Here is a 23,249-nt window from a genome sequence, read left to right as displayed (position 1 = left end):
GATCAATTCAATGTAGTATCTGATAAATGTAGTATCTGATCAATTCAATGTAGTATCTGATCAATTCAATGTAGTATCTGATATATGTAATATCTGATCAATTAAATGTAGTATCTGATCAATTAAATGTAGTATCTGTTCAATTAAATGTAGTATCTGATAAATGTAGTATCTGATCAATTCAATGTAGTATCTGATAAATGTAGTATCTGATCAATTCAATGTAGTGTCTGATCAATTCAATGTAGTTTCTGATAAATGTAGTGTCTGATCAATTCAATGTAGTATCTGATATATGTAGTATCTGATCAATTCAATGTAGTATCTGATGTATGTAATATCTGATCAATTAAATGTAGTATCTGATCAATTCAATGTAGTATCTGATATATGTAGTATCTGATCAATTCAATGTAGTATCTGATGTATGTAATATCTGATCAATTAAATGTAGTATCTGATCAATTCAATGTAGTATCTGATATATGTAGTATCTGATCAATTCAATGTAGTATCTGATGTATGTAATATCTGATCAATTAAATGTAGTATCTGATCAATTCAATGTAGTATCTGATCAATTCAATGTAGTATCTGATAAATGTAGTATCTGATCAATTCAATATAGTATCTGATAAATGTAGTATCTGATATATGTAGTATCTGATAAATGTAGTATCTGATAAATGTAGTATCTGTTCAATTCAATGTAGTATCTGATATATGTAGTATCTGATCAATTCAATGTAGTATCTGATATATGTAATATCTGATCAATTCAATGTAGTATCTGATATATGTAGTATCTGTTCAATTCAATGTAGTATCTGATAAATGTAGTATCTGATAAATGTAGTATCTGATATATGTAGTATCTGATCAATTCAATGTAGTATCTGATAAATTAAATGTAGTATCTGTTCAATTCAATGTAGTATCTGATAAATGTAGTATCTGATATATGTAGTATCTGATCAATTAAATGTAGTATCTGATAAATGTAGTATCTGATAAATGTAGTATCTGATATATGTAGTATCTGATCAATTCAATGTAGTATCTGATAAATTAAATGTAGTATCTGTTCAATTCAATGTAGTATCTGATAAATGTAGTATCTGATAAATGTAGTATCTGATCAATTCAATGTAGTATCTGATCAATTCAATGTAGTATCTGATAAATGTAGTATCTGATAAATGTAGTATCTGATCAATTCAATGTAGTATCTGATAAATGTAGTATCTGATCAATTCAATGTAGTGTCTGATCAATTCAATGTAGTATCTGATAAATGTAGTGTCTGATCAATTCAATGTAGTATCTGATATATGTAGTATCTGATCAATTAAATGTAGTATCTGATAAATGTAGTATCTGATATATGTAGTATCTGATCAATTCAATGTAGTATCTGATAAATTAAATGTAGTATCTGTTCAATTCAATGTAGTATCTGATAAATGTAGTATCTGATATATGTAGTATCTGATCAATTAAATGTAGTATCTGATAAATGTAGTATCTGATATATGTAGTATCTGATCACTTCAATGTAGTATCTGATATATGTAGTATCTGATCAATTCAATGTAGTATCTGATATATGTAATATCTGATCAATTCAATGTAGTATCTGATAAATGTAGTATCTGTTCAATTCAATGTAGTATCTGATAAATGTAGTATCTGATATATGTAGTATCTGATAAATGTAGTATCTGATATATGTAGTATCTGATAAATGTAGTATCTGATATATGTAGTATCTGATCAATTCAATGTAGTATCTGATATATGTAGTATCTGATCAATTCAATGTAGTATCTGATAAATGTAGTATCTGATATATGTAGTATCTGATAAATGTAGTATCTGATATATGTAGTATCTGATCAATTCAATGTAGTATCTGATATATGTAGTATCTGATCAATTCAATGTAGTATCTGATATATGTAGTATCTGATCAATTCAATGTAGTATCTGATATATGTAGTATCTGATCAATTCAATGTAGTATCTGATATATGTAGTATCTGATCAATTCAATGTAGTATCTGATCAATTCAATGTAGTATCTTTACTCAACTTCTTACTGATACATCCCACTAGACTGAATCTTACTCTGCTGAACAGACTGCTCTCTGTGTTGTGTTGACTGATAAAGTAAAACTGGCCCAAATAGTAATAATAATAATAATAATAATAATAATAATAATAATAATACCTTGTTCAGCCAAAACTACTTCAGAATGATCTCATTAGCAGAGATAAGAAATACAAATTGAACATATGCAGCTAAAATCGAGTCAACATTAGTGAATGTAATTATGTTGCATTAAGATTCTTAAGAAATTTGAACGTTTCGAGCAAAATGTCCGATTTTGAACCCAAAATGTGACAGAAAAGTGCTTTTAATTCTTCATTGAAAACTTAGTAAACTTGGCCAAATGATTCCTCCACACATCAATAGTCAATGATAACTATCCAACTTTAACAATTTGATAAAAAGCTAATAACAAACTCTGTAAAATTTCACAAAAAGACGACTGTGTAAATATGTTGTAATAAACCCCTACAACGCAATTACGCGCTTAAACACGAAAAACGCAGCGTTGCGTTAAATATTTAAAGTGGCCGATGGCGATAACAGAATGTCAAACCTAGGTACTTCGAAAAAAAAAACAATCAACATTTATAATTCCATATGACTGTCTGGTTATTAATCATTTTTCTGTTAGCTAAACAAGAACGGTAGCTAACTAAGCTAAATTAGCTCGCTGGTGTCTGGCTGGGACCACCTCGGGACATTCGACGTGCGAAGTTTGTTCTGTCGGAGCACATAAAGCGCATAAAAAGCTACTTTAGCTGCATTTTTACAGTTACACACCTGAGTGGCTACTGGTTCATGCAGAATTTTGGACTGAAATTGCAGCACAGCAACAACAGCGGAGTAGACTAGCGACAAGCAAACCAGTGGACAACAGCGGAGTAGACCAGCGACAAGCTAACCAGTGGACAACAGCGGAGTAGACCAGCGACAAGCTAACCAGTGGACAACAGCGGAGTGGACTACCGACAAGCTAACCAGTGGACAACAGCGGAGTGGACTACCGACAAGCAAACCAGTGGACAACAGCGGAGTAGACCAGCGACAAGCAAACCAGTGGACAACAGCGGAGTAGACCAGCGACAAGCTAACCAGTGGACAACAGCGGAGTGGACTACCGACAAGCAAACCAGCGGACAACAGCGGAGTGGACTACCGACAAGCAAACCAGCGGACAACAGTGAACAGATTAGCGACAAGCTAACCAGCAGTGAACAGATTAGCGACAAGGTAACCAGTGGACAACAGTGAACAGATTAGCGACAAGCTAACCAGTGGACAACAGTGAACAGATTAGCGACAAGCTAACCAGTGGACAACAGTGAACAGATTAGCGACAAGCTAACCAGTGGACAACAATGAACAGATTAGCGACAAGCTAACCAGTGGACAACAGTGAGTAGATTAGCGACAAGCTAACCAGTGGACAACAGTGAGTAGATTAGCGACAAGCTAACCAGTGGACAACAGTGAGTAGATTAGCGACAAGCTAACCAGTGGACGACAGTGAGTAGATTAGCGACAAGCTAACCAGTGGACAACAGTGAACAGATTAGCGACAAGCTAACCAGTGGACAACAGTGAACAGATTAGCGACAAGCTAACCAGTGGACAACAGTGAGTAGATTAGCGACAAGCTAACCAGTGGACAAGAGTGAGTAGATTAGCGACAAGCTACCCAGCAAACAGTGAACAGATTAGTGACAAGCTAACCAGCGGACAACAGTGAACAGATTAGCGACAAGATAACCAGCAGACAACAGTGAGTAGATTAGCGACAAGCTAACCAGTGAACAGTGAACAAATTAGCAACAAGCTAACCAGCAGACAACAGTGAACAGATTAGCGACAAGCTAACCAGGCTAACCAGCGGACAATAGTAGATAGATTAGCAACAAGCTAGCGATAACATTAGCGATAATGCTAACGTTCTCAAAGCAGCGGTCATTGTTAATTGATCTAAACTTAGTACTGTTCTAAATGAATTTTATAAAGTAGAGAAGCAGGATCTTGACAGCGTTCACAGTGCGGGCGGCCCTGTTGATTTCATGTTGCTCCGTTAAAAGTGGTAGAAACTTGTTAAGGTGTTGGGTCTACTCAAAATCAACACGGAAGGTGTTCATTCTACTCAAAATCAACACGGAAGGTGTTCATTCTACTCAAAATCAACACGGAAGGTGTTCATTCTACTCAAAATCAACACGGAAGGTGTTCATTCTACTCAAAATCAACACGGAAGGTGTTCATTCTACTCAAAATCAACACAGCAGTATACTTCAACAATCTAAGTTAATGCATAAGATGATAATAGAGGTGTGTACGCCAATGCTGTGTGTGTTTTCAGGTGTGTGTGTGTTTTCAGGTTGTATGGGTAGGTGTGAGTGTGTGGCTCTTCTGGAGGACGTTCATGCTGTACTGCAATGGAGCGCAGTATTACTACTTACACAACATGCTGGGGGTAAGAAAACACACTCACACATTCTATACACACACACACACACACACACTGTATACTATTTCCTTAAGTGTAGAATGAATTGTGTGTGTGGAGTGTCTAGAAGCGTGTGTGTACGTGTAGCCAAATGTCATAGACAAAATAACACACACACAATGCATGCTGCAAGTGTAGAATGAATAGACTGTGGGTGTGGGTGTGATATTTGATTACATGACTACAGCTACACACACAATGGACACTCACAATGGAAATACACTGTCTTTTACACACACACACACACACACACACACACACACACTAAAGTTAGGGAAACATAGTATACAGTGTAGAGTGTGTGTGTGTGTAAGACATTTCCTTACAACAGAGAGCGTGTGGCAGCATGTCCGCTTCTACAGAGAGCACAAAGATCACACACAGCATATTACAGGGGCTCAGACACACTCTCACACACACACACACACACACACACACACACACACACACATATAGTCACTGATCTGTCTACACTTAAGGCAACAGTATAAAGTAAGTGTGTGTGTTAATGTGTGTGTCTGATATTTGACATGTACACCTTGCGTATGTGTGTGTGTGTGTAGAGAGAGATCTCAATACACACACACACACACACACACACACACACACACACACTACAGGATAATTTTGAAGATGTGTTACCATTTTAGTTCTGAATGAAACTTTACATGTTGTGTGTGTGTGTGTGCAGCTAGGACTGTGTGTGAGTCGAGCATCAGCATCTGTCCTGAACCTGAACTGCAGCCTCGTCTTGCTGCCTATGTGCAGATCCATCCTCACCATACTGAGGGGACAGACACAGGTGAGAGAGACACACACACACTGAGTGAGCGAGAGAGACACACACCTAGTAAGAGAGAGACACAGAGACACACACTGAGTGAGAGAGAGAGACACGCACACTAACTGAGAGAGACACTGAGCCAGAGAGAGAGAGACACTGAGCCAGAGAGAGAGAGACACTGAGCCAGAGAGAGAGAGACACGGAGAGCAATAGACACTGAGCGGGAGAGGGACAGACACTGAACAAGAGAGAGAGACTAGCAGAGAGAGATACTAACAAAGAGAGAGAGCCAGTGAGCAAGAGAGAGAGACACACTGAGAGAGAGACACTGAGTGAGAGAGTGAGAGACACTTAGTGAGAGAGAGAGACACTAACAGAGAGAGACACAGTGAAAGAGACCCTGAGAGAGGAAGAGACACTGAGCGACAGACGCACAGAGTGAGAGAGAGACACACGCAGAGTAAGATGAGGCACAGAGCGAGAATGATAGAGAGACAGATTCACCGTCAGATAGACACATGTCTGAGGTAAACATCTTGCTAAGACAGAAACTGAGCTAATATCCAGAAATCTGATTATCACTGTTTATCGTCTGTTTCAGGTGAGCAGTAGAAAAGTGCGCAGGTTGCTGGATAAAAGTAAAACCTTCCACGTGGCGTGTGGCGTCGCTATTTGCGTCTTCTCAGGTGAGACGTTGCTACATTGCTAACCGTGATGAAATTACACTGGGGAGAAATACCTATAACCAACCAAATACAAAATACTGACCTCAATTATCCATGAAGTATCCTAGCTCACAACAGCTAATAACCACAGTTAGCGTCTTAGCATCTTTTTCAGCAGTTATCTTATTCATGAATGCTAATACCACATACTAGACCTGGACATTATCAGAGGGCTAATCAAGCTACTAGCATCTAGCTAAACACTGGCTATAATATCTAACCACAACTAGCGCAACTAGCTATAAATATAATTGAATGAAATCAGCAGCTAAACAGCTAATTCCAACCAACCACAACAAACTTCAGTTAATAACCAAAACAGTTATGCTTTGGCATGAATACATAAAATACGAACATGATATTTATAGCTGTTTTCATTCATGTTTCCTGCATTTCTTTAATTATTCACAAAACCTGCCCGTTAAGTATACTAGCTACTGAATGCTAATGACCACAATTAGCATGTTAGCAACTGCCATTTCTCCTCAGGTTATAATAAGTTAGCTAGCCACAATTTTTTTTTTTTATTAGAAGAAAACAAAGCTAATTATTTTAAGCTGGTGCTGAAATCTAAGCAGAGCAGCTGTGTTCTTGGTTAACAGGTGTGTGTGTGTGTGTGTGTGTGTGTATGAGAGAGAGAGAGACTGATAGAGAGTACTAGAATGTACACTATACTGTGTTTCCTGCCTCGGGACTTTTTGAAGCTGTTCTAATTACAGAGTTCCTAAGTTCTGAGGTAGTCTATCACCATGGCATCAGGGTGACATAAACCAGCCGAATAAACCAGGTCTATGAGGGAGAGATGGATAGAGGGAGGAAGAAAAAGGTAGAGAGAGAGAGAGAGAGAGAGAGAGAGAGAGATTATCAGCTGTTGAACAGATCCGCAGTCCCGCATACTTGAAGCATGCTGTCAGACTTCTCCTCGGGGGGTAGTGTGTGTGTGTGTGTGTGTGTGTGTGTGTGTGTGTGTGTGTGTGTTTGTGTGTTCGAGGACATTCTATACTGCTAAGAAAACATAAAGTAACAAACCCACAGTGTGGATTTCAGAGCTTTACAACTCAGCCACCTTAAAAAACATGACCGAGGCTAATTTGTTTGATGCTAGCATTAGCATAAAAAGCTATGTCAATTGTCTTGTCAATTTCTTTTAACGTCATATTGTTAAACATTACGTGTATTTACTATTTCTCGCTAGTTTATCAGCTTTACCAGATATGTCCGGGACTAGCGGCAGCTAATTTTCTGCTGCTGAACATAATTTGACTATCGTTTGCTATATAACTATGTTTGCTAAGTAACTATAGCTAGCTATGTAGCTACGTTTTTTTTTTTTTTTTTTTTTTTTTTTTTTTGGTCGAGTCGCCAGTGTCAGGACTTTGTAACAGTTTTATTCCCTTACATATTGCACATCGGAAGTTTGTACATGCAGAAGTCTTTATCTAGCTAAACAATACATAAACGTAAACATATATATACATAAAGAATAATATAATAGAGAATAGCAACAATTGTTAGCTATTTTTCCGTAGCTCAAGGGTGAACTAATCAGTATACCCGAATCTGAGCGAACCTGTACGTTCAAATAAGTCGAAACCATAGCGACGTATCCAAAAATGTTTACAACTATACTCTTAGCTAGGTTAGAAGCTTTTGTCTGTTTAGCTAAATATGTAGGTAGCTAGCACATATCAAATTCTCGAGAGATGAATCGGCGGCCATTTTGCATAGTGAATTCGATTGCACGATTTGAAAGAGGCCTAGTGTTATTAGTTATAACATTTTCTCCAGTCTCCTAATGGTGTGTGTGTGTGTGTGTGTGTGTGTGTGTGTGTTGCACAGTGATTCACGTGAGCGCTCACCTGGTGAATGCTGTCAATTTCTCTGTCCGATTCTCAGACGAGTTTCCTGACCTCAATGTAGCACATTACCGGGGCCAGGTAGCACACACACACAGACATACACACACACGCAGACATACACACACACCCACATACACACACGCAGACATACACACACACCCACATACACACACGCAGACATACACACACCAGACATACACCCACATACACACACGCAGACATACATACACACACACAGACATACACACACATACACATACACCCACGCAGACATACACACACACCCACATACACCCACATACACATACAGACACACATACACACACACACACACACAAACACACGCATGGACGCACGCACGCACGCACACACACACACACACACACACACACACACACACACACACATAGCCGCGTCTTTTAAATTGAAGTTTAATAATAGTGTGTGTGTGTGTGTGTGTGTGTGTGTGTCGTTGCAGGATCCCCGTGTCCTCATTCTGACCACAGGTGAGTCACATGTCACACAACTAATAAAAACATTGAAGTAGACATGAATTATAGTATTTGGGGGCGGAGCCAGTGATTAACAGTCATTTCCTTCACTGATTGGACAGTTCCTGGGATTACAGGTGTCCTATTGGTGCTCATTTTATTCCTGATGTTTACAGCGTCCTCACACAGTATACGGTATGTGTCTTCTCTCTTCTTTTCTTTTCCTCTCTTCTCTTCTTCTCTCTTCTTTTCTTTTTTCTCTTCTTCTTTTCTTTTCTCTTCTTCTCTCTTCTTTTCTTTTCTCTTCTTTTCTCTTCTTCTCTCTTCTTTTCTTTTCTCTTCTTCTCTCTTCTTTTCTTTTCTCTTCTTTTCTCTTCTTCTCTCTTCTTTTCTTTTCTCTTCTTTTCTCTTCTTCTCTCTTCTTTTCTTTTCTCTTCTTTTCTTTTCTCTTCTTCTCTCCTTTTCTTTTCTCTCTTCTTCTTTTCTTTTCCCTTCTTTTCTTTTCTCTTCTTCTCTCTTCTTTTCTTTTCTCTTCTTTTCTCTTCTCTTCTCTTCTTTTCTCTTCTTCTGTCTTTTCTTTTCTCTTCTTCTCTCTTCTTTTCTTTTCTCTTCTTCTGTCTTTTCTTTTCTCTTCTTCTCTCTTCTTTTCTTTTCTCTTCTTCTGTCTTTTCTTTTCTCTTCTTCTCTCTTCTTTTCTTTTCTCTTCTTCTGTCTTTTCTCTTCTCTTCTTTTCTCTTCTTCTCTCTTCTTTTCTTTTCTCTTCTTTTCTCTTCTCTTCTCTTCTTTTCTTTTCTCTTCTTCTGTCTTCTTTTCTTTTCTCTTCTTCTGTCTTCTTTTCTCTTCTCTTCTTCTCTCTTCTTTTCTTTTCTCTTCTTCTCTCTTCTTTTCTTTTCTCTTCTTCTCTCTTCTTTTCTTTTCTCTTCTTCTGTCTTCTTTTCTCTTCTCTTCTTCTCTCTTCTTTTCTTTTCTCTTCTTTTCTCTTCTCTTCTCTTCTTTTCTTTTCTCTTCTTCTGTCTTTTCTTTTCTCTTCTCTTCTTCTCTCTTCTTTTCTTTTCTCTTCTTTTCTCTTCTCTTCTCTTCTTTTCTTTTCTCTTCTTCTGTCTTTTCTTTTTTCTTCTTCTCTCTTCTTTCCTTTTCTTTTCCCTTCTCTCTCCACTTCTTTTCTTTTCTCTCTTCTCTCCTCTTCATATCCCCCTGTCTTTTTGTTTCTGATCTCTTTTTTTCTTTTTCTTCTTTCTATTCCTGTTTTCCTTTTCTCTCTTCCCCCAACTTCGCCTTCCTTTTCTTTTCCCCTTTACCTTTCTCTCATTTCCTCATCTCTTCTCCTCATCTTTATTCCTTGTTCCATTTTAGTCCTCTTCTTATCTATTCTGTTCCTTTCTCTCTCCTTTTCTATTATTGCTGTCTTCTCTTTTCATGGATCCTCCCATTCGTTTATCTCCTCCACACTTATCTTGCCTTTCCCCGCCTTTCCCCCACTCCTCTCTTTTCTTCTGCTCTTTTTCCCCCTCTTGTGTCTTTTAGGTCGTCTCTCTCTATGAGTGGGCACTTGGAAATTGCCAGCTGACCCAGAGCTAACCTCACACACACACACACACACACACACACACACACACACACACACACAGAGTACAGTGATTTCAGTGTCTTTGAGTGCACCCTTCTCTGATTGAAGTGTGTTTTGTGGCCCGTGGCGGTGTTCAGATCGCAGTGTGATGAGTGTTTCAGTAGACTCAATGACCTGCTCTCATCCTCAATAAGACACGCCCCCTAACCCCAGGGCTCTCGAAAGGGCACTTATCACTCGCTCCCCTGAAGAGGACTGAAGGCTCTTTCATTTCATCTGAGAGCCACTTCAGCTCTGTTCACAATGCACTCTCGCCCACTTCCCCTGTTCACTTCCCCTAATCACTTCACACACACAGATTCCCTCAGTGTTTCCACTTCAGACTGTTTAATGCTGCACTGGAGGTGTGCAGGCACTCTATTGTTGTTCTACTTTTTCTGCTTCTTTTTACCGTCTGGTAAAAAAGTTGTGAAATTTGCGACTTTACGCACTTTTCCCTTTTCCTCCCTGTGTGTGTGTGTGTGTGTGTGTGTGTGTGTGTGTGTGTGTGTGTGTATGTGTGTGTATGTGTGTGTCTCCACAGAGTGTGCAGCTATGAGATCTTCTGGTACACTCACAATCTTTTTATCCTCTTCTACATCATACTGATGCTGCATGTGCTGGGGTAAGATCTCTCTCTCTCTCTCTCTCTCTCTCTCTCTCTCTCTCTCTCTCTCTCGCTCTCTCTCTCACTCTTCTCTCTCACACTCACACTCTCTGTCTCTCTCTCACACACACACACACACACACACACACACAAGTGCACACACATAAACAGAATCACATGTAACCTCACTGTTCTACAGAGGGATGTTGAAGTACCAGACGAACGTGGAAGCCCACCCGCCAGGCTGCATCTTGGCCAATCGGATGCCTCCAACCAATCTGACAGCAGAAGAAGAAAAGAGGGCGGAGTCAGCTAAAAGCTCACCTACAGTGTGTGGCGAAGAGGCCAAGTTTCAAGCTCACTTTCCCCAGGTGTGTGTGTTTGTGTCTGTGTTTGTGTTTTTGTGTGTGTGTTTTTGTGTGTCTTTGTGTGTGTGTGTTTGTGTGTGTTTTTCTGTGATTTTGTTTGTGTGTGTGTGTGTGTGTAGTACAATTAGAAATAATACAGTACACAAATGAATACGCATAATGTCCTGCTTATGATATGCCTAATTGATTTGTGTGTGTGTGTGTGTGTGTGTGTGTGTGTGTGTGTGTGTGTGTGTGTGTGTGTGTGTAGTCGTGGTTATGGGTCTCGGCTCCTCTCTGTTTGTACTGCGCAGAGAGAGTGTATCGCTATGTGAGGGGCAGCATCCCTGTTACCGTGGTATCTGTCACAAGGCACCCCTGTGATGTCATTGAGGTGTGCATGCTGAAGAGTGGCTTTAAGCCCCGCCCAGGACAAGTAAGCCACGCCCCTATATATGTATATCTATGTATATAATGTTATTGCAACATTACAACTTGCATTCATTTCTTATATTTGTGTGTGTGTGTGTGTGTGTTTGGGTGTGTGTGTGTTCCTTAGTACATTTTACTGAACTGCCCAAGTGTGTCATCATTCGAAAATCATGCATTCACTCTGACTGCGGTGAGTGTGTGTGTGTGTGTGTGTGTGTGTGTGTGTGTGTGTGTGTGCATTTTTAAAAAATTGTTTATACGTGTCTGTATTTACTTGTGTTGATGTAATGGTTCTGTAGATGCACACCAGGGACTTTCCCAAAACTGTGTGTGTGTGCGTGCGTGTGTGTGCGTGCGTGTGTGTGTGAGACTCACTCTGTATTTTTGCTCTTCAGTGTCCAACTCAGAACAAAGACACATTTGGGATTCATATTCGAGTGCTTGGGGACTGGACGAGTGAGACACACATGCACACACGCACACTCTCACATCATTTCTTTCATAATGTAGAAGTAGATTATTACACATCCTCCCTCTCTCCTTAGAATGTTTTTCGCAGCTGTTGCTGCCTGAAGCAGAATATTCCGAGGTCCTTCCCATGATGCGTCAGCAGAGATACCCCAAGTACGTTCCTGTGTGTGTGTGTGTGTGTGTGTGTGTGTGTGTGTGTGTGTGAGAAAAATGTTCCTCTTATCTCTGTGAATGGTGAAAATATATGACCTACTGAACTCTTCAGCACTTTGGGATTAGAGTGTTTAAACGTCTGGATTTTTGTGTGTGTGTGTGTGAGTATGTGTGTGTGTTGTTTTCACAGTGAACAATGACAATGACTCATGGAAACTCGTCTGCTTCCAAATTGTGTGTCTGTGTTTGTGTTTATGTTTGTGTGTGTTTATGTTTGTGTGTGTGTGTGTGGTTTTTTTGTGAATACTGTCATGTTCAGGAAGTTTGTGTTTGTGTGTATGTGGAGACACGTGCGTGCCCTTCACCTCCTGTTGTTTTTATAAGAAGCCGCTCTCAGCGTGATGTCATATCCTGTTGCTTGCAACACAATCGGTACATGCACACTGACGACAATAATCCGATATGAACCCGATACTCTGATTAAGAAACTAGCATGTAAACAGAGATTATTGATGACCTTCATCCATCTAAAGTCGTACTCGGAGTAAACACAAATGGAATTAAGACGTGTGGAGTATTTCCTGTTTTAGTCGCATTATCGACGTGTATTACAGACACGTACACACCTTAACACCGTGTGCCGTTACTCGATCTACGTGCTCTAACGTGTAAAGTCTAAAAGCAACTCATGTAAACACCTTAATCTCAATATTATGTTTTATTCAGAATAAGGTCAATCATTAGAGTACTGCTGTCCGTGTAAACATAGTCACTAACAGGTGTGTTTTGTTCTGATTGGTTGCTGTGCTGTGTGGCTCCGCCTCCCAGGCTGTATGTGGACGGTCCGTTCGGCAGTCCGTCTGAGGAGGTGTTTCATTACGAAGTGAGTGTGTGTGTGGCCGGAGGGATCGGTGTTACACCTTTTGCCTGCATCCTACACACTCTGCTGTGAGTATCTCACACACACACACACACACACACACACACACACACACAGTGTGTTTAACCTGATTGTGTTTACCTGTGTGTGTGTACATGAGTGTTTACCTGTATGTTAGTGTGTGTGTGTGTGTGTGTGTGTGTGTGTGTGTGTGTGTGTGTGTCTGGGGGTTATTTCACAGAGTGACGTAATAAACTCCAGGCGTATTTATAGCATCCTCCAGGCTCAGTGTGTTCCACTAACACCATCCAGATGTGTCCTGTTCCCGCTGAGCAGAGTGAAAACGGGAAGATTGTTGAATTCGATGTTTGAAGCCGGGATTGTTGAAATTGTTAGGTTACTGAGTTACCCCGCTTTGTGTAATACCCCATAGGGGGGTGTACTTGTGGTCAAAGATAATAACGAGTTAACGCAATTTCCTTTTGATGCCACAACCTTTTTTATACAGCACACCAGGATGACTGTAATTTTAAAATGAGATATATATATATATATATATATATATATATATATATATATATATATATATATAAGTAAATGAAAAGATATATATTCAAACTAAACCAAAAACACAAAATAGCAACAAGAGAGACGTTGATATGAAATAAAACCTTCAAATATCACAACAAAATTTGTCAGCGATAGTGTTTTGTTTCACCTGTAGAGGCCGCTCTTTGTGTGTGTGTGTGTGTGTATACAACAGTGATGACTGGTGTCGCTATAAGCTGCAGAGACTCTACTTCGTGTGGGTCTGTCGAGAGTTGGAGTGTTTCTACTGGTTCGCTGAACTGCTGTGTAGTTTATATTGCAAGGTAACACACACACTTTCTCTCTCTCTCACACACACACACACACAAACACACACACATATATATATACATACAGTGAGGGAAAAAAGTATTTGATCCCCTGCTGATTTTGTACGTTTGCCCACTGATAAAGAAATGATCCGTCTATAATTTTAATGGTAGATTTATTTGAACAGTGAGAGACAGAATAACAACAAAAAAATCCAGAAAAACGCACGTCAAAAATGTTAGAAATTGATTTGCATTTTAATGAGGGAAATAAGTATTTGACCCCCTCTGCAAAACATGACTTGGTACTTGGTGGCAAAACCCTTGTTGGCAATCACAGAGGTCAGGCGTTTCTTGTAGTTGGCCGCCAGGTTTGCACACATCTCAGGAGGGATTTTGTCCCACTCCTCTTTGCAGATCTTCTCCAAGTATATACTATATAATACTTGTATATAAACACTGTGTGTGTGTATATATATATATATATATATATATATATATATATATATATATTTATATATATATATATATATATATATATATATATATATATATATATATATATATATATATATATATATGTGTATATACACACACACATATGCTTTGCTGGTCTTCCTTTGTGTTGGACGGTATTGCCATCTGCTGTTTAGAGTAATAACTGCATGCCTTTCTTTCTGTCTGTCTCTCTCTCTCTCTCTCTCTCTCTGTCTCTCTCTCTATTCTCCCTTCGCCTCTCTTTTTACATCTCTCTGTAGTTATGGAAGGAGAATCGTCCTGATTTCCTGAATATTCGTCTCTATCTCACTAGTACACACAGGCCGCAGGTAACACACACACACACACACACACACACACACACACACACTTATACCACATCATACCAGATGGTATGTCAAAAAACCGATTATTATACATTATTGGTTTTATAATATTAATTACTTGAATTTATATAACACTGTATATCCGTTTTATATCAATATTATTAATGATTAGTAATTGGTGTGATTTTTTTTTCTTCTTCTTTTCAACAGAACCTCACTGAGGAAAAGTACCGCCCCCTGAGTTCCAGGCTTTTGATTGGGCGACCCAGGTGGAAGCTTCTTTTTCAGGAAATAGGGAAAGCCAATAAGCAGTAAGTACTACAGAACTAAAGCAAAGGACATTTTTTTTTTTTTTACAAACTTAGAAAAAAGAACTAGACTTAAGTACTAAAGAGGACCAGGTGTCTGAAGTTATGGATAAAGATGACTACGGAACTAGAATTAGGACGTCTACGGTACCAGAGCTAGAAACCATGAGGACTAGGGTATTAGACCTAGGAACTTAGAAGGACTAGCCTACTAGATCAAGTGACTAGGAAGACTAAGGGTGCGTCTCACTCAGCTCCCTAGTTCAGTCGTCAGGGCACTGATTTGGGAGTCGGACATTTTAAGGGCTTGCCTCAATCGTAGAATCCTTCTAGTCCACTTGAGCGTTCGCTCCCTAAAAAAAATCCCACAATGCACCGCAGATATCACGGAGCATCGATGCTCACTATGTTCCCTTACTCGTGTACACCATATACAAATATGATTCACCACCTAGGGAGCAGATTGAGACACACCTTGGGAATAGATTCATTACTTGGTTAAATCTATAACATTGACCACACTAATTAATGTTTTGAGAAGGTAATCATCAACATTAGAGTTATCACTAACGCTAGCTGGCTAACGTTAGCTAGGAAGTGCTGGGGAGAGAGGTTGCGGGGGGGGGGGGTTAGTGAAACAAAAGCTAGGAAGTATGAGAGTTCAACTAGATCTAGGGTCTAATAGGAGTACAAAGCTAGAAGAACTAGTTAGGAACAGAAGAAAATACAGCTAGGAACTTAGGAGTTGTGGACTGATTCACAGCCGTTGTCAGGGCGATTACAATGATCTATCATTTGTTTGCAGTAAGAAAGTGGGCGTGTTCTGCTGTGGCCCGAAAAGTATCTCCAGAGAGTTGCACAAACTTTGTAACTCGTTCTCGTCTTCAACAACCGTCTTCGAGTACAACAAGGAGTCCTTCAGCTAACACGCACTGAGGGAACTTTAAAAGGAACCTCATGGGATAAAAACTACCGGATGAACCGAGCTGGATACAGATGACTTTTCAAGAAGTTAACAAGGATAATAGAAGAATAATATACAAACAAAGAGATTGTTCCTGTTTTTTATTACTGTTAATGTATTTATCTGTTGGTTTGAGTATATATATATATATATATATATATATACATACAACTTTAGTTAGTGTTTTTATACCTCCGTTGTAAATTGTGATTATTTAAGAATATTATTTTTTGTTGTTTATTCTTCATTATTGTTTTTTTTTTTTTTTAATATATATATATATATACAGTTACATCAGCAGCAGTATTTAACTGTTTGTGAAATTAAGAAATCGTTTCAGAAAGAATTTTTAGTTTCTGGTGTTTTGTTGAACTTGCGATCCGCAGTTGGACTTTCAGGATGTTTTTAGTAGATTTTATAAATTTAAATTAAAAATTCAGATTTTTAGAAGAGAAACCAATATTGTGCATAATGAATATTGACATTGTAATGATTTTATGGTTAATTGCCACGTGTGTGTGTGTGTGTGTGTGTGTGTGTGTGTGTGTGTGTGTGTGTTTAGAGAATTGCAGTGTGTGGATTTTATGAGCCCTTTATTTAATCAGTATATAAACATTATTGGTGTTTTATTAACACAGTACATGTTCATTTTATTCACATAACAAGCATTTAGATTAATGTACAGTACAGTCTTTTGGTCTGACAGTGTGTGTGTGTGTGTGTGTGTGTGTGTGTTCAGTTATCTGTGTGTTTAAGTTCATTTATCCATTTCTGAGTGTTACCCGTGTGAATATTTGTGTATGAGAGGTGTGTGTGTTCAGTTATCCATTTCAGAGTTTTACCAGTGTGTATATTTGTGTATGAGATGAGTGAGTTGAACTATCCGTGTGTGTGTGTGTGTGTGTGTGTGTGTGTGTGTGTGTTCACTTTTCTGTGTGTCTGTGTGTTGAGATATCCATGTGTGTGTGTTCATACAGTACAAATTCAGTATGTGTACCATGATGTCTCTGTGTAATCGTGTGTGTGCGTGCGTGCGTGTGTTGTATGTGTGTGTGTGCATGATCAGAGTGTGGTCTGGTACGAAGCGGTGTCCTCCTCCTCGCTGCTGTTCAGTAGTGGTTGTTTCTCTCCGTGTCCATTCTTCCTGTTCCCTCGGCGACGCGTCACCTTGACAACCCTTCTGATAATCATGGCGATGACCGCGGCAACCAGGGCCCCGAGCACCGCGGCCCCAAGCAGCCAGGGCCAAATCTGCTGCATGTGCTGCCAATAAGGAGTGATAAACTCCTGCAGGAACCGCTGAGCTGAAGTGAGACACATGGAGAGTGAGACAGGCAGACAGACAGATAGACCGAGAGAGACAGAGACCTATAAATCTAGCAGAAAATCTACATCATGGTAAGAATTCAGGAAAATAACTTAAATGACACTAATAACTACATTACCTGTGTGTGTGTGTGTGTGCGTGTATATGTGTGTGTATGTGTATGAATGTGTTTGTATGTGTGTGTGTATGTGTATGAATGTGTGTGTATGAATGTGTGTGTGTGTATGTGTATGAATGTGTTTGTATGTGTGTGTGTATGTGTATGAATGTGTGTGTATGAATGTGTGCAGGTGTATGTGTTTGTGTGTATCTCTATGTGCAAGTGTGTGTATGTGTTTGTGTGTATCTGAATGTGTGTGTGTGTATGTGTGTATCCGAATGTGTGTGTATGTGTGTGTATCTCTATGTGCAAGTGTGTGTATGTGTTTGTGTGTATCTGAATGTGTGTGTGTGTATCCGAATGTGTGTGTATGTATGTGTATCTCTATGTGCAAGTGTGTGTATGTGTTTGTGTGTATCTGAATGTGTGTGTGTGTATGTGTGTATCCGTATGGGTGTGTGTGTGTGTGTGTGTGTGTGTATGTATGTGTATGTGTGTGTGTGTGTGTGTGTGTGTGTGTGTGTGTGTCTCACTTGGATCCAGTAGGTAAGTGTATTCGTATCCCAGCTCTTTGGTGGAGATGAAGTAGTCCATGTTTTTGTACAGAGGGATGAAGGGCACCATGTTGTAGGCTCCGTTATGGCCAATCGGAGCGTTGGATTCAGGGTAAATAGTGCGCGGGGGCCGGTGAAGACGTAGCCATCGCTCAAAGATGCTGACACACATGCGCACACAAAGATCAACTCAACAATACTGTCAAGATCAGAGTGTGTGTGAGAGTGTGAGCATCTTACCTGTCTATAAACGCATGGTGCAGAAGGAATATGGGGTCATTAGCTGACGCCGGCACTGATGACATCGAGCCGTTCATGAAGATGTGGAGTGCGTTGTGCATCGTGCTCTGACCGGACACTGCTATACCTGTCTTCGGACTTGCGAAACCTGCACACACACAAACATTTGTGTGAGGACATCATTATCAATGTAGCTAATGGATGCGTTGCTACACCTAAATCGAACTCCAACCTCGGTACTAACGCAGTTTAGTCCAAATGTTAAAACCGTCCGTTATTCCTAACCTCGCGAGGACATTTGTTCCACACCCTGATTTAAAAACAATGCCGGGGTGGGGGCACGTGCAGATCCGGAAATTTAAACCTACATTTGTACCGTTAACGTGATTAAAATGTTTTGACAAGACGATTGGTCATTCCATTAAATGTTGTTGGTTCGAGTCCTTACACCGGTCACGTTACCTTCATGGGGAATCGTTTACGCTGGATTGATGGAAAGACGTAGCGGGCGTTTACGTGACGGACACGTGTAATGTCTTGACCTCTCGCTGCAGGTTTTAAGCATGCAAATCTGCTGAAGCAGGCTTTTGGTGCGGTTTATTTGAGGAGGGATTTGCACACTTACACGTGATTGCCTGATTTCTTTTTTGATCAGATTGGCAAACGTCAAACAAAACACAAAAGAGCACGTTGAGGTTTAGCACGTGTGTGTGTGTGTGTGTGTGTTTCTACATTATCTGGGCACATGTTGGTGTTTTTTTTTGGGTTTGCCTTCCAATTGTTGGATAAGAATCTTAAACTATCAGCTAAAACCTTGAGTACTTCGCATAAGACTTTGTACCATTAAAGAGTCAGTTTATTCTGCAGTTTGATCTTTAGGTTAAGATTTTTCTGATCTTTCAAAGCAATTAGCCAATTAACAGATAGCTCGAAACACGCAAGGAACAGTGTACTAGTAAACTAGCATCTAATGTGAAGGACAATAAGGTTTTTTTTTTAAGTAGTATCACGGTTAGACCCTAGTACAATCGAAGAAGTCCAGTGGATCCTAGGTTTTTCCATTTTAGTCATTGCATCGGTCCGCAATTTCATGAACGTTACCAACCAATAGACACCCGTAATTGGTTAATGGCGCTCTAATTTACTGTGGAGTGAGTAACACCATCCTTCCCACCCAGAACACAAGGCCAGTTCAACTTCCTTGGGCTCCCGAGTAGCCGTGGAATCGTCGGGATTCGACTTCGAGAGCTCCTAAACAGGGGAAACTCTTTTCCAATCAGAAGGCCCGGTTTTCTACTCTTATCTTCTACCACCATCTCAACACGAATCAGGCACTTAACTTCTGCGGAGTGGTCTGAAGTTGTTTCCGAACAATTTACCTATCTCAAATTGTCAAAATCTGATGCCCCTGGTGTGATCCCACGCTCCAGTCCAAGGATACAAGAGTTTAGAGTGGAAGAGACTCAACACAACTCAACACTGTTCACTAGCTTGGGCAGGACATCCTGTGGTACCACACAGATTTGATCCCAGAAATTCTGCTCAGAATATCTCCAGATACATTCAGCCATACTATGAGGCAGCTATGCAGATATCAAGCAGACATCCTTCTGGAAAAATGGTACCCATGACTCGCTGACCACGGTTCTACTTCTCAGTAGACTTTGAAGATCTACCATCTACCCTCGTCTGAAGTTTCCACCACCGTCCTAGTTGTAGTAGACCGAACAAACAAGTTTTACCCACTGCTTTTGAAGTTGCCGAGGTTCTTTTCCATTCAGTCCACCAGGACTAAGGTCTTTTGCGTGACATAATCAGAATATCCTGGCCACTGGTAAACTACAGGACTTGTGCAGCATTCTGGGAGGAATTGGAAATCGCTGTGAGCTTAACTTTAGCATACAGCCTACAATCGACTCAGCCCAGGATGTTTCTATGCCATCCTGGAACAGACCCTCCAAACGGGGTTATGCAGAGCTGAATGGATTGCGATATTCATTCATTTATTGCTCTTCAGTATTCACGTTATCCTGGTCAAGGATCCGTAGCCTACACCACCCAAGAACTCTAAGTATGGGGCATGGAAACATCTTGGAGGGGATGCCAGTCCATCTCAGGGCACCACATACTCATTCACAGCCATGAGCAATTTAGAGTCATCAGTCCATCTACTGTGATGTTTTTGGGAGGTTGGAGGAAACCAAAGAACCTGGAGGAAACCCAGACTGGTAGAAGGAGAACGTGGGACCGTACAGAGAGTTAAGGATCGTATTGGGGACCCTGGAGCTGTGAGGTGACAACGTTATCTCTGTGCCAACATGCCGCCCAATGTCGAGAGAGTAATCGTGAATTCCAACCTGCGGATTGCCCAAGGCCGTGAACTTCCAGGCTATATCAGCTCAGACCCTGACTCATGGGATTATACAGTCCTCCAGAGGATTAAGCGAGTGGCTTATCACGCACTATCTTTCCATTTAGCCAGTAGTTCCTGGTTTCTTTACAGATGTGATTCCACTTTTGTCAAGTTTGCCTTGCCGATCCCAAGGTATCCCAATGTCTGGATAAAATGGAGGAAGAGCCATAAAAACCATAACCGCTAGCTAGCTAACAAGAATGTTCTAATGTGTTTTTGTCTGTTTATTGTTTACCTTCCAGCACATTCCGGAAGCTCATGTTGGCGCGCCTGTCGAGAGTGTCGCTCTCGTACTGTGTGAGGGAGAGAACGAACTCCACGTCTGCGTCGGTAGGCAGCCGGTCCACGCGGCTGGGGTCGTGGTTGCCAGGGTTACGGAGCAGCGGACCCTCCGGTGCAGCGTCACACAGCACCTCACGTGCGTTATACACCTCTGGATGAGTACAGATCACCTACACACACAAGTACAGGCTTTATATTACTTCCAAGTCCATGTTGTACTGAGAGTAAAGCGGCTTTGGTTTATGTCTACCAAACCACTCGTGTGTGTGTGTGTGTGTGTGTGTGTGTGTGTGTGTGTGTGTGTGTGTGTGTGTGTGTGTGTGAGGTGCTAGAACCCCTTGTGGGAGTCACATGTGAGTGTGTGAGAGCTAATACAACGTGGCTCGAGGCTACTTCTCACAATCTGAACTGTGTGTGTGTGTGTGTGTGTGTGTGTGTGTGTGTGTACGCATGTCTGGTTTACATCTCTACTTTCCTACTCTACTTTCACCTACAATAACAGACTCTACCAAAATAGGCACTGTGTACTGTATAGTATCATATTAAATACTGTGGTACCGCAATACAGCACCTTTTGAGTACCACAGAGCATGTACACTACCATACTGAATAGTACTAATGATACATTATTATATGAGGTTTGGGTCACACACACACACACACACACACACACACACACACACACACACACACACTAGTAGTAACTAACACACAGTTTTTCAGACTGTTCACCTTCCAGGAGGAGAAGACCGAGGCGGGGCTGATGAGGTTGGGGTCGAGCGGGCTGCGCGCGCCCATCAGCTCGTCCGTGCACACCTGGCAGTCTCGTGCGTCCCGCCAGTCCCAGTACGGGATGGTGAAGCTGATGTCGCCGGTGAGTTTACGGATCTCGTGCTCCCAGAAGAGCAGGAAGACGCGGTGCCACGGCAGGAAGGCGGCGGCCTCGTGCGCGAAGTCCACGTCCGACCAGATGTTGCCAGGACCGCCGAGGAGCGCGTCGCGCGACACGTAGTAGTGCATCCACACGAACAGGTCGTACACACTGATGTTGGCGAACATCGGAGTCGCGCTGTCGTTCATTTGCACGCGCGTGCCCGTCACGATCATGTAGTCGGGGCTGATGGTGTTCTTGGCCAGGTTGAGGTACGAGATGAAGCGCTGCCGGTCCGCCACCGACAGCTGGAAGATGTTCCGCCGCACGCTCTCGCGCCTTTCCGCGCAGTTGGCACCGTAGTAGCCGAACTTGCACTCGCCGCAGTTGTAGCCCATGAAGTTGCCCGCGCACTGGCACGTGCGGTTGTAGAAAACGAGCGGCCACCGTTCGCGGTCATCCACGTCGCTGTGCGGGAACTGAGGCCCGTTCGGCAGATCGGACACCCGCACGTCTTGGCAGAAGCCGCGACCGGAGCTCACGCCGCACACCGAGCCGTCACCGGGCCACGCGGGACAGCACGTTTTAGTCCGGAGCGCCTCGGACGTCGCACACGGTCGCGGGAACTGCGCGCGCGATACACGTGCGAGCTGCAGGAACAAGAGCACCCCGAGACTCACCGGCTGCATGATCAAAGCGCGCGAGAGCATCAGACTCCCCGGAGTGCGTGAAAGAGTGAAAGAGTGCAGGGGATTGCGCTTCGTCTCAATCATAACTTCTCACACACACACACACATGATCACATGTTTAGGATCAGACCCTGTAGTCCCCCGGGGCTCAGCCTCTGGAATTCACGCGCTCGAGTGATCCCACACGGTGTGTGTGTGGTGTGTGTGTGTAGGGGGGAGTATTAAAAAGTCAAAAAGTCTGGAGGAAGAGAACTGTACTGTATAAATATAACAGTAATATGTAAATATAATAACGCTATACTTAAATATAATAATTCCTCCATCCTCTTAAGTAAGCGCTTTATCCTGGTCAGGGTCAGGGCGGATCCGGAGCCAATTCCAGGAACACTGGGTATAAGACGGCAGAATTCATCCCGGATGGGACACCGGCCCATTTCAGGGCATGTTTTAAGAAGCACCGCAGCTCCTTTCAGTTGGTGTTTGTTTCAGGGGGGGTGTTCTCTGTTCAGTCTCCTCTGCAGGAGGTGAGATGCTGCTCAGTTGGGTGAAGGTCTGGTGATCGACTTGGCCAGTCTAAAACCTTCCACTTCAAAGTGTTTTGGATCGTTGTCTTGCTGCATGATGAAGTAGGTCCTGATTCATCTGGATGCAGTAAATCTCTGTAAATTGTCAGACAAAATGTTCCTGTAGTCTTCTGAATTCATTCTGCTGCTACCATCATGAGTTCCATCATCCAGAAAGATTTAGTGAGAACGTTCCAGAAGAAGCCATGCAAGCCCAAGCCGTGACACTACCTCCACCATGTTTCACAGATGAGCTTGTATGTTTTGGACCATGAGCAGATCCTTTCTTTCTCCACAC

The 23,249-nt window shown here is 41.5% G+C and overlaps 2 protein-coding genes across 9 annotated transcripts in view; one reads left to right on the top strand and one right to left on the bottom strand.

The window, feature by feature from the left end:
* Positions 1–16,545, top strand: part of LOC108277955 (NADPH oxidase 4) — a 17,498-nt gene extending 953 nt beyond the window's left edge. Inside the window, exons 2-18 of one of the 8 annotated variants that reach the window (XM_053687127.1) lie at positions 4,476–4,571; positions 5,296–5,406; positions 5,990–6,074; positions 7,953–8,050; positions 8,451–8,478; positions 8,586–8,658; positions 10,614–10,694; positions 10,876–11,047; positions 11,295–11,459; positions 11,583–11,645; positions 11,851–11,911; positions 12,001–12,079; positions 12,908–13,027; positions 13,684–13,831; positions 14,575–14,643; positions 14,851–14,951; positions 15,754–16,545. In XM_053687127.1, coding sequence (XP_053543102.1) covers positions 4,476–4,571; positions 5,296–5,406; positions 5,990–6,074; positions 7,953–8,050; positions 8,451–8,478; positions 8,586–8,658; positions 10,614–10,694; positions 10,876–11,047; positions 11,295–11,459; positions 11,583–11,645; positions 11,851–11,911; positions 12,001–12,079; positions 12,908–13,027; positions 13,684–13,831; positions 14,575–14,643; positions 14,851–14,951; positions 15,754–15,874 — 1,671 coding nt within the window. In that variant the 3' untranslated portion in view covers positions 15,875–16,545. Of the gene's footprint in view, positions 1–4,457; positions 4,572–5,295; positions 5,407–5,989; positions 6,075–7,952; positions 8,051–8,450; positions 8,479–8,585; positions 8,659–10,613; positions 10,695–10,875; positions 11,048–11,294; positions 11,460–11,582; positions 11,646–11,850; positions 11,912–12,000; positions 12,080–12,907; positions 13,028–13,200; positions 13,528–13,683; positions 13,832–14,574; positions 14,644–14,850; positions 14,952–15,753 lie in introns of those variants that run through there. The other 7 variants (XM_053687126.1, XM_053687129.1, XM_053687128.1 and 4 more) reach the window with 7 other exon arrangements.
* On the bottom strand, positions 16,489–23,249 carry tyr (tyrosinase). The gene is made up of 5 exons (XM_017491041.3): positions 21,561–23,249; positions 20,782–20,998; positions 18,134–18,281; positions 17,873–18,054; positions 16,489–17,216 (listed from the first exon to the last, which is right to left on the bottom strand). The coding sequence occupies exons 1-5, from the start codon at positions 22,470–22,472 to the stop codon at positions 16,975–16,977; spliced, it is 1,701 nt and encodes a 566-aa protein (XP_017346530.1). The 5' UTR covers positions 22,473–23,249; the 3' UTR covers positions 16,489–16,974.

Source organism: Ictalurus punctatus, chromosome 17 (assembly GCF_001660625.3).
Source record: "Ictalurus punctatus breed USDA103 chromosome 17, Coco_2.0, whole genome shotgun sequence".
NCBI lineage: Eukaryota > Metazoa > Chordata > Actinopteri > Siluriformes > Ictaluridae > Ictalurus > Ictalurus punctatus.
This window is presented reverse-complemented; position numbering and strand designations above follow the sequence as displayed.

Bases quoted from the DNA above. Each gene is read 5' to 3' on its own strand.
- tyr (XM_017491041.3), bottom strand. From the start codon at position 22,472: ATGATTGAGACGAAGCGCAATCCCCTGCACTCTTTCACTCTTTCACGC. The intron at 18,282-20,781 runs GTAAACAATAAA...GTGTGTGTGCAG, and splicing joins CTTCCGGAATGTGCTGGAAG to GTTTCGCAAGTCCGAAGACA. The intron at 17,217-17,872 runs GTGAGACACACA...GTCTCACTTCAG, and splicing joins CACTTACCTACTGGATCCAA to CTCAGCGGTTCCTGCAGGAG.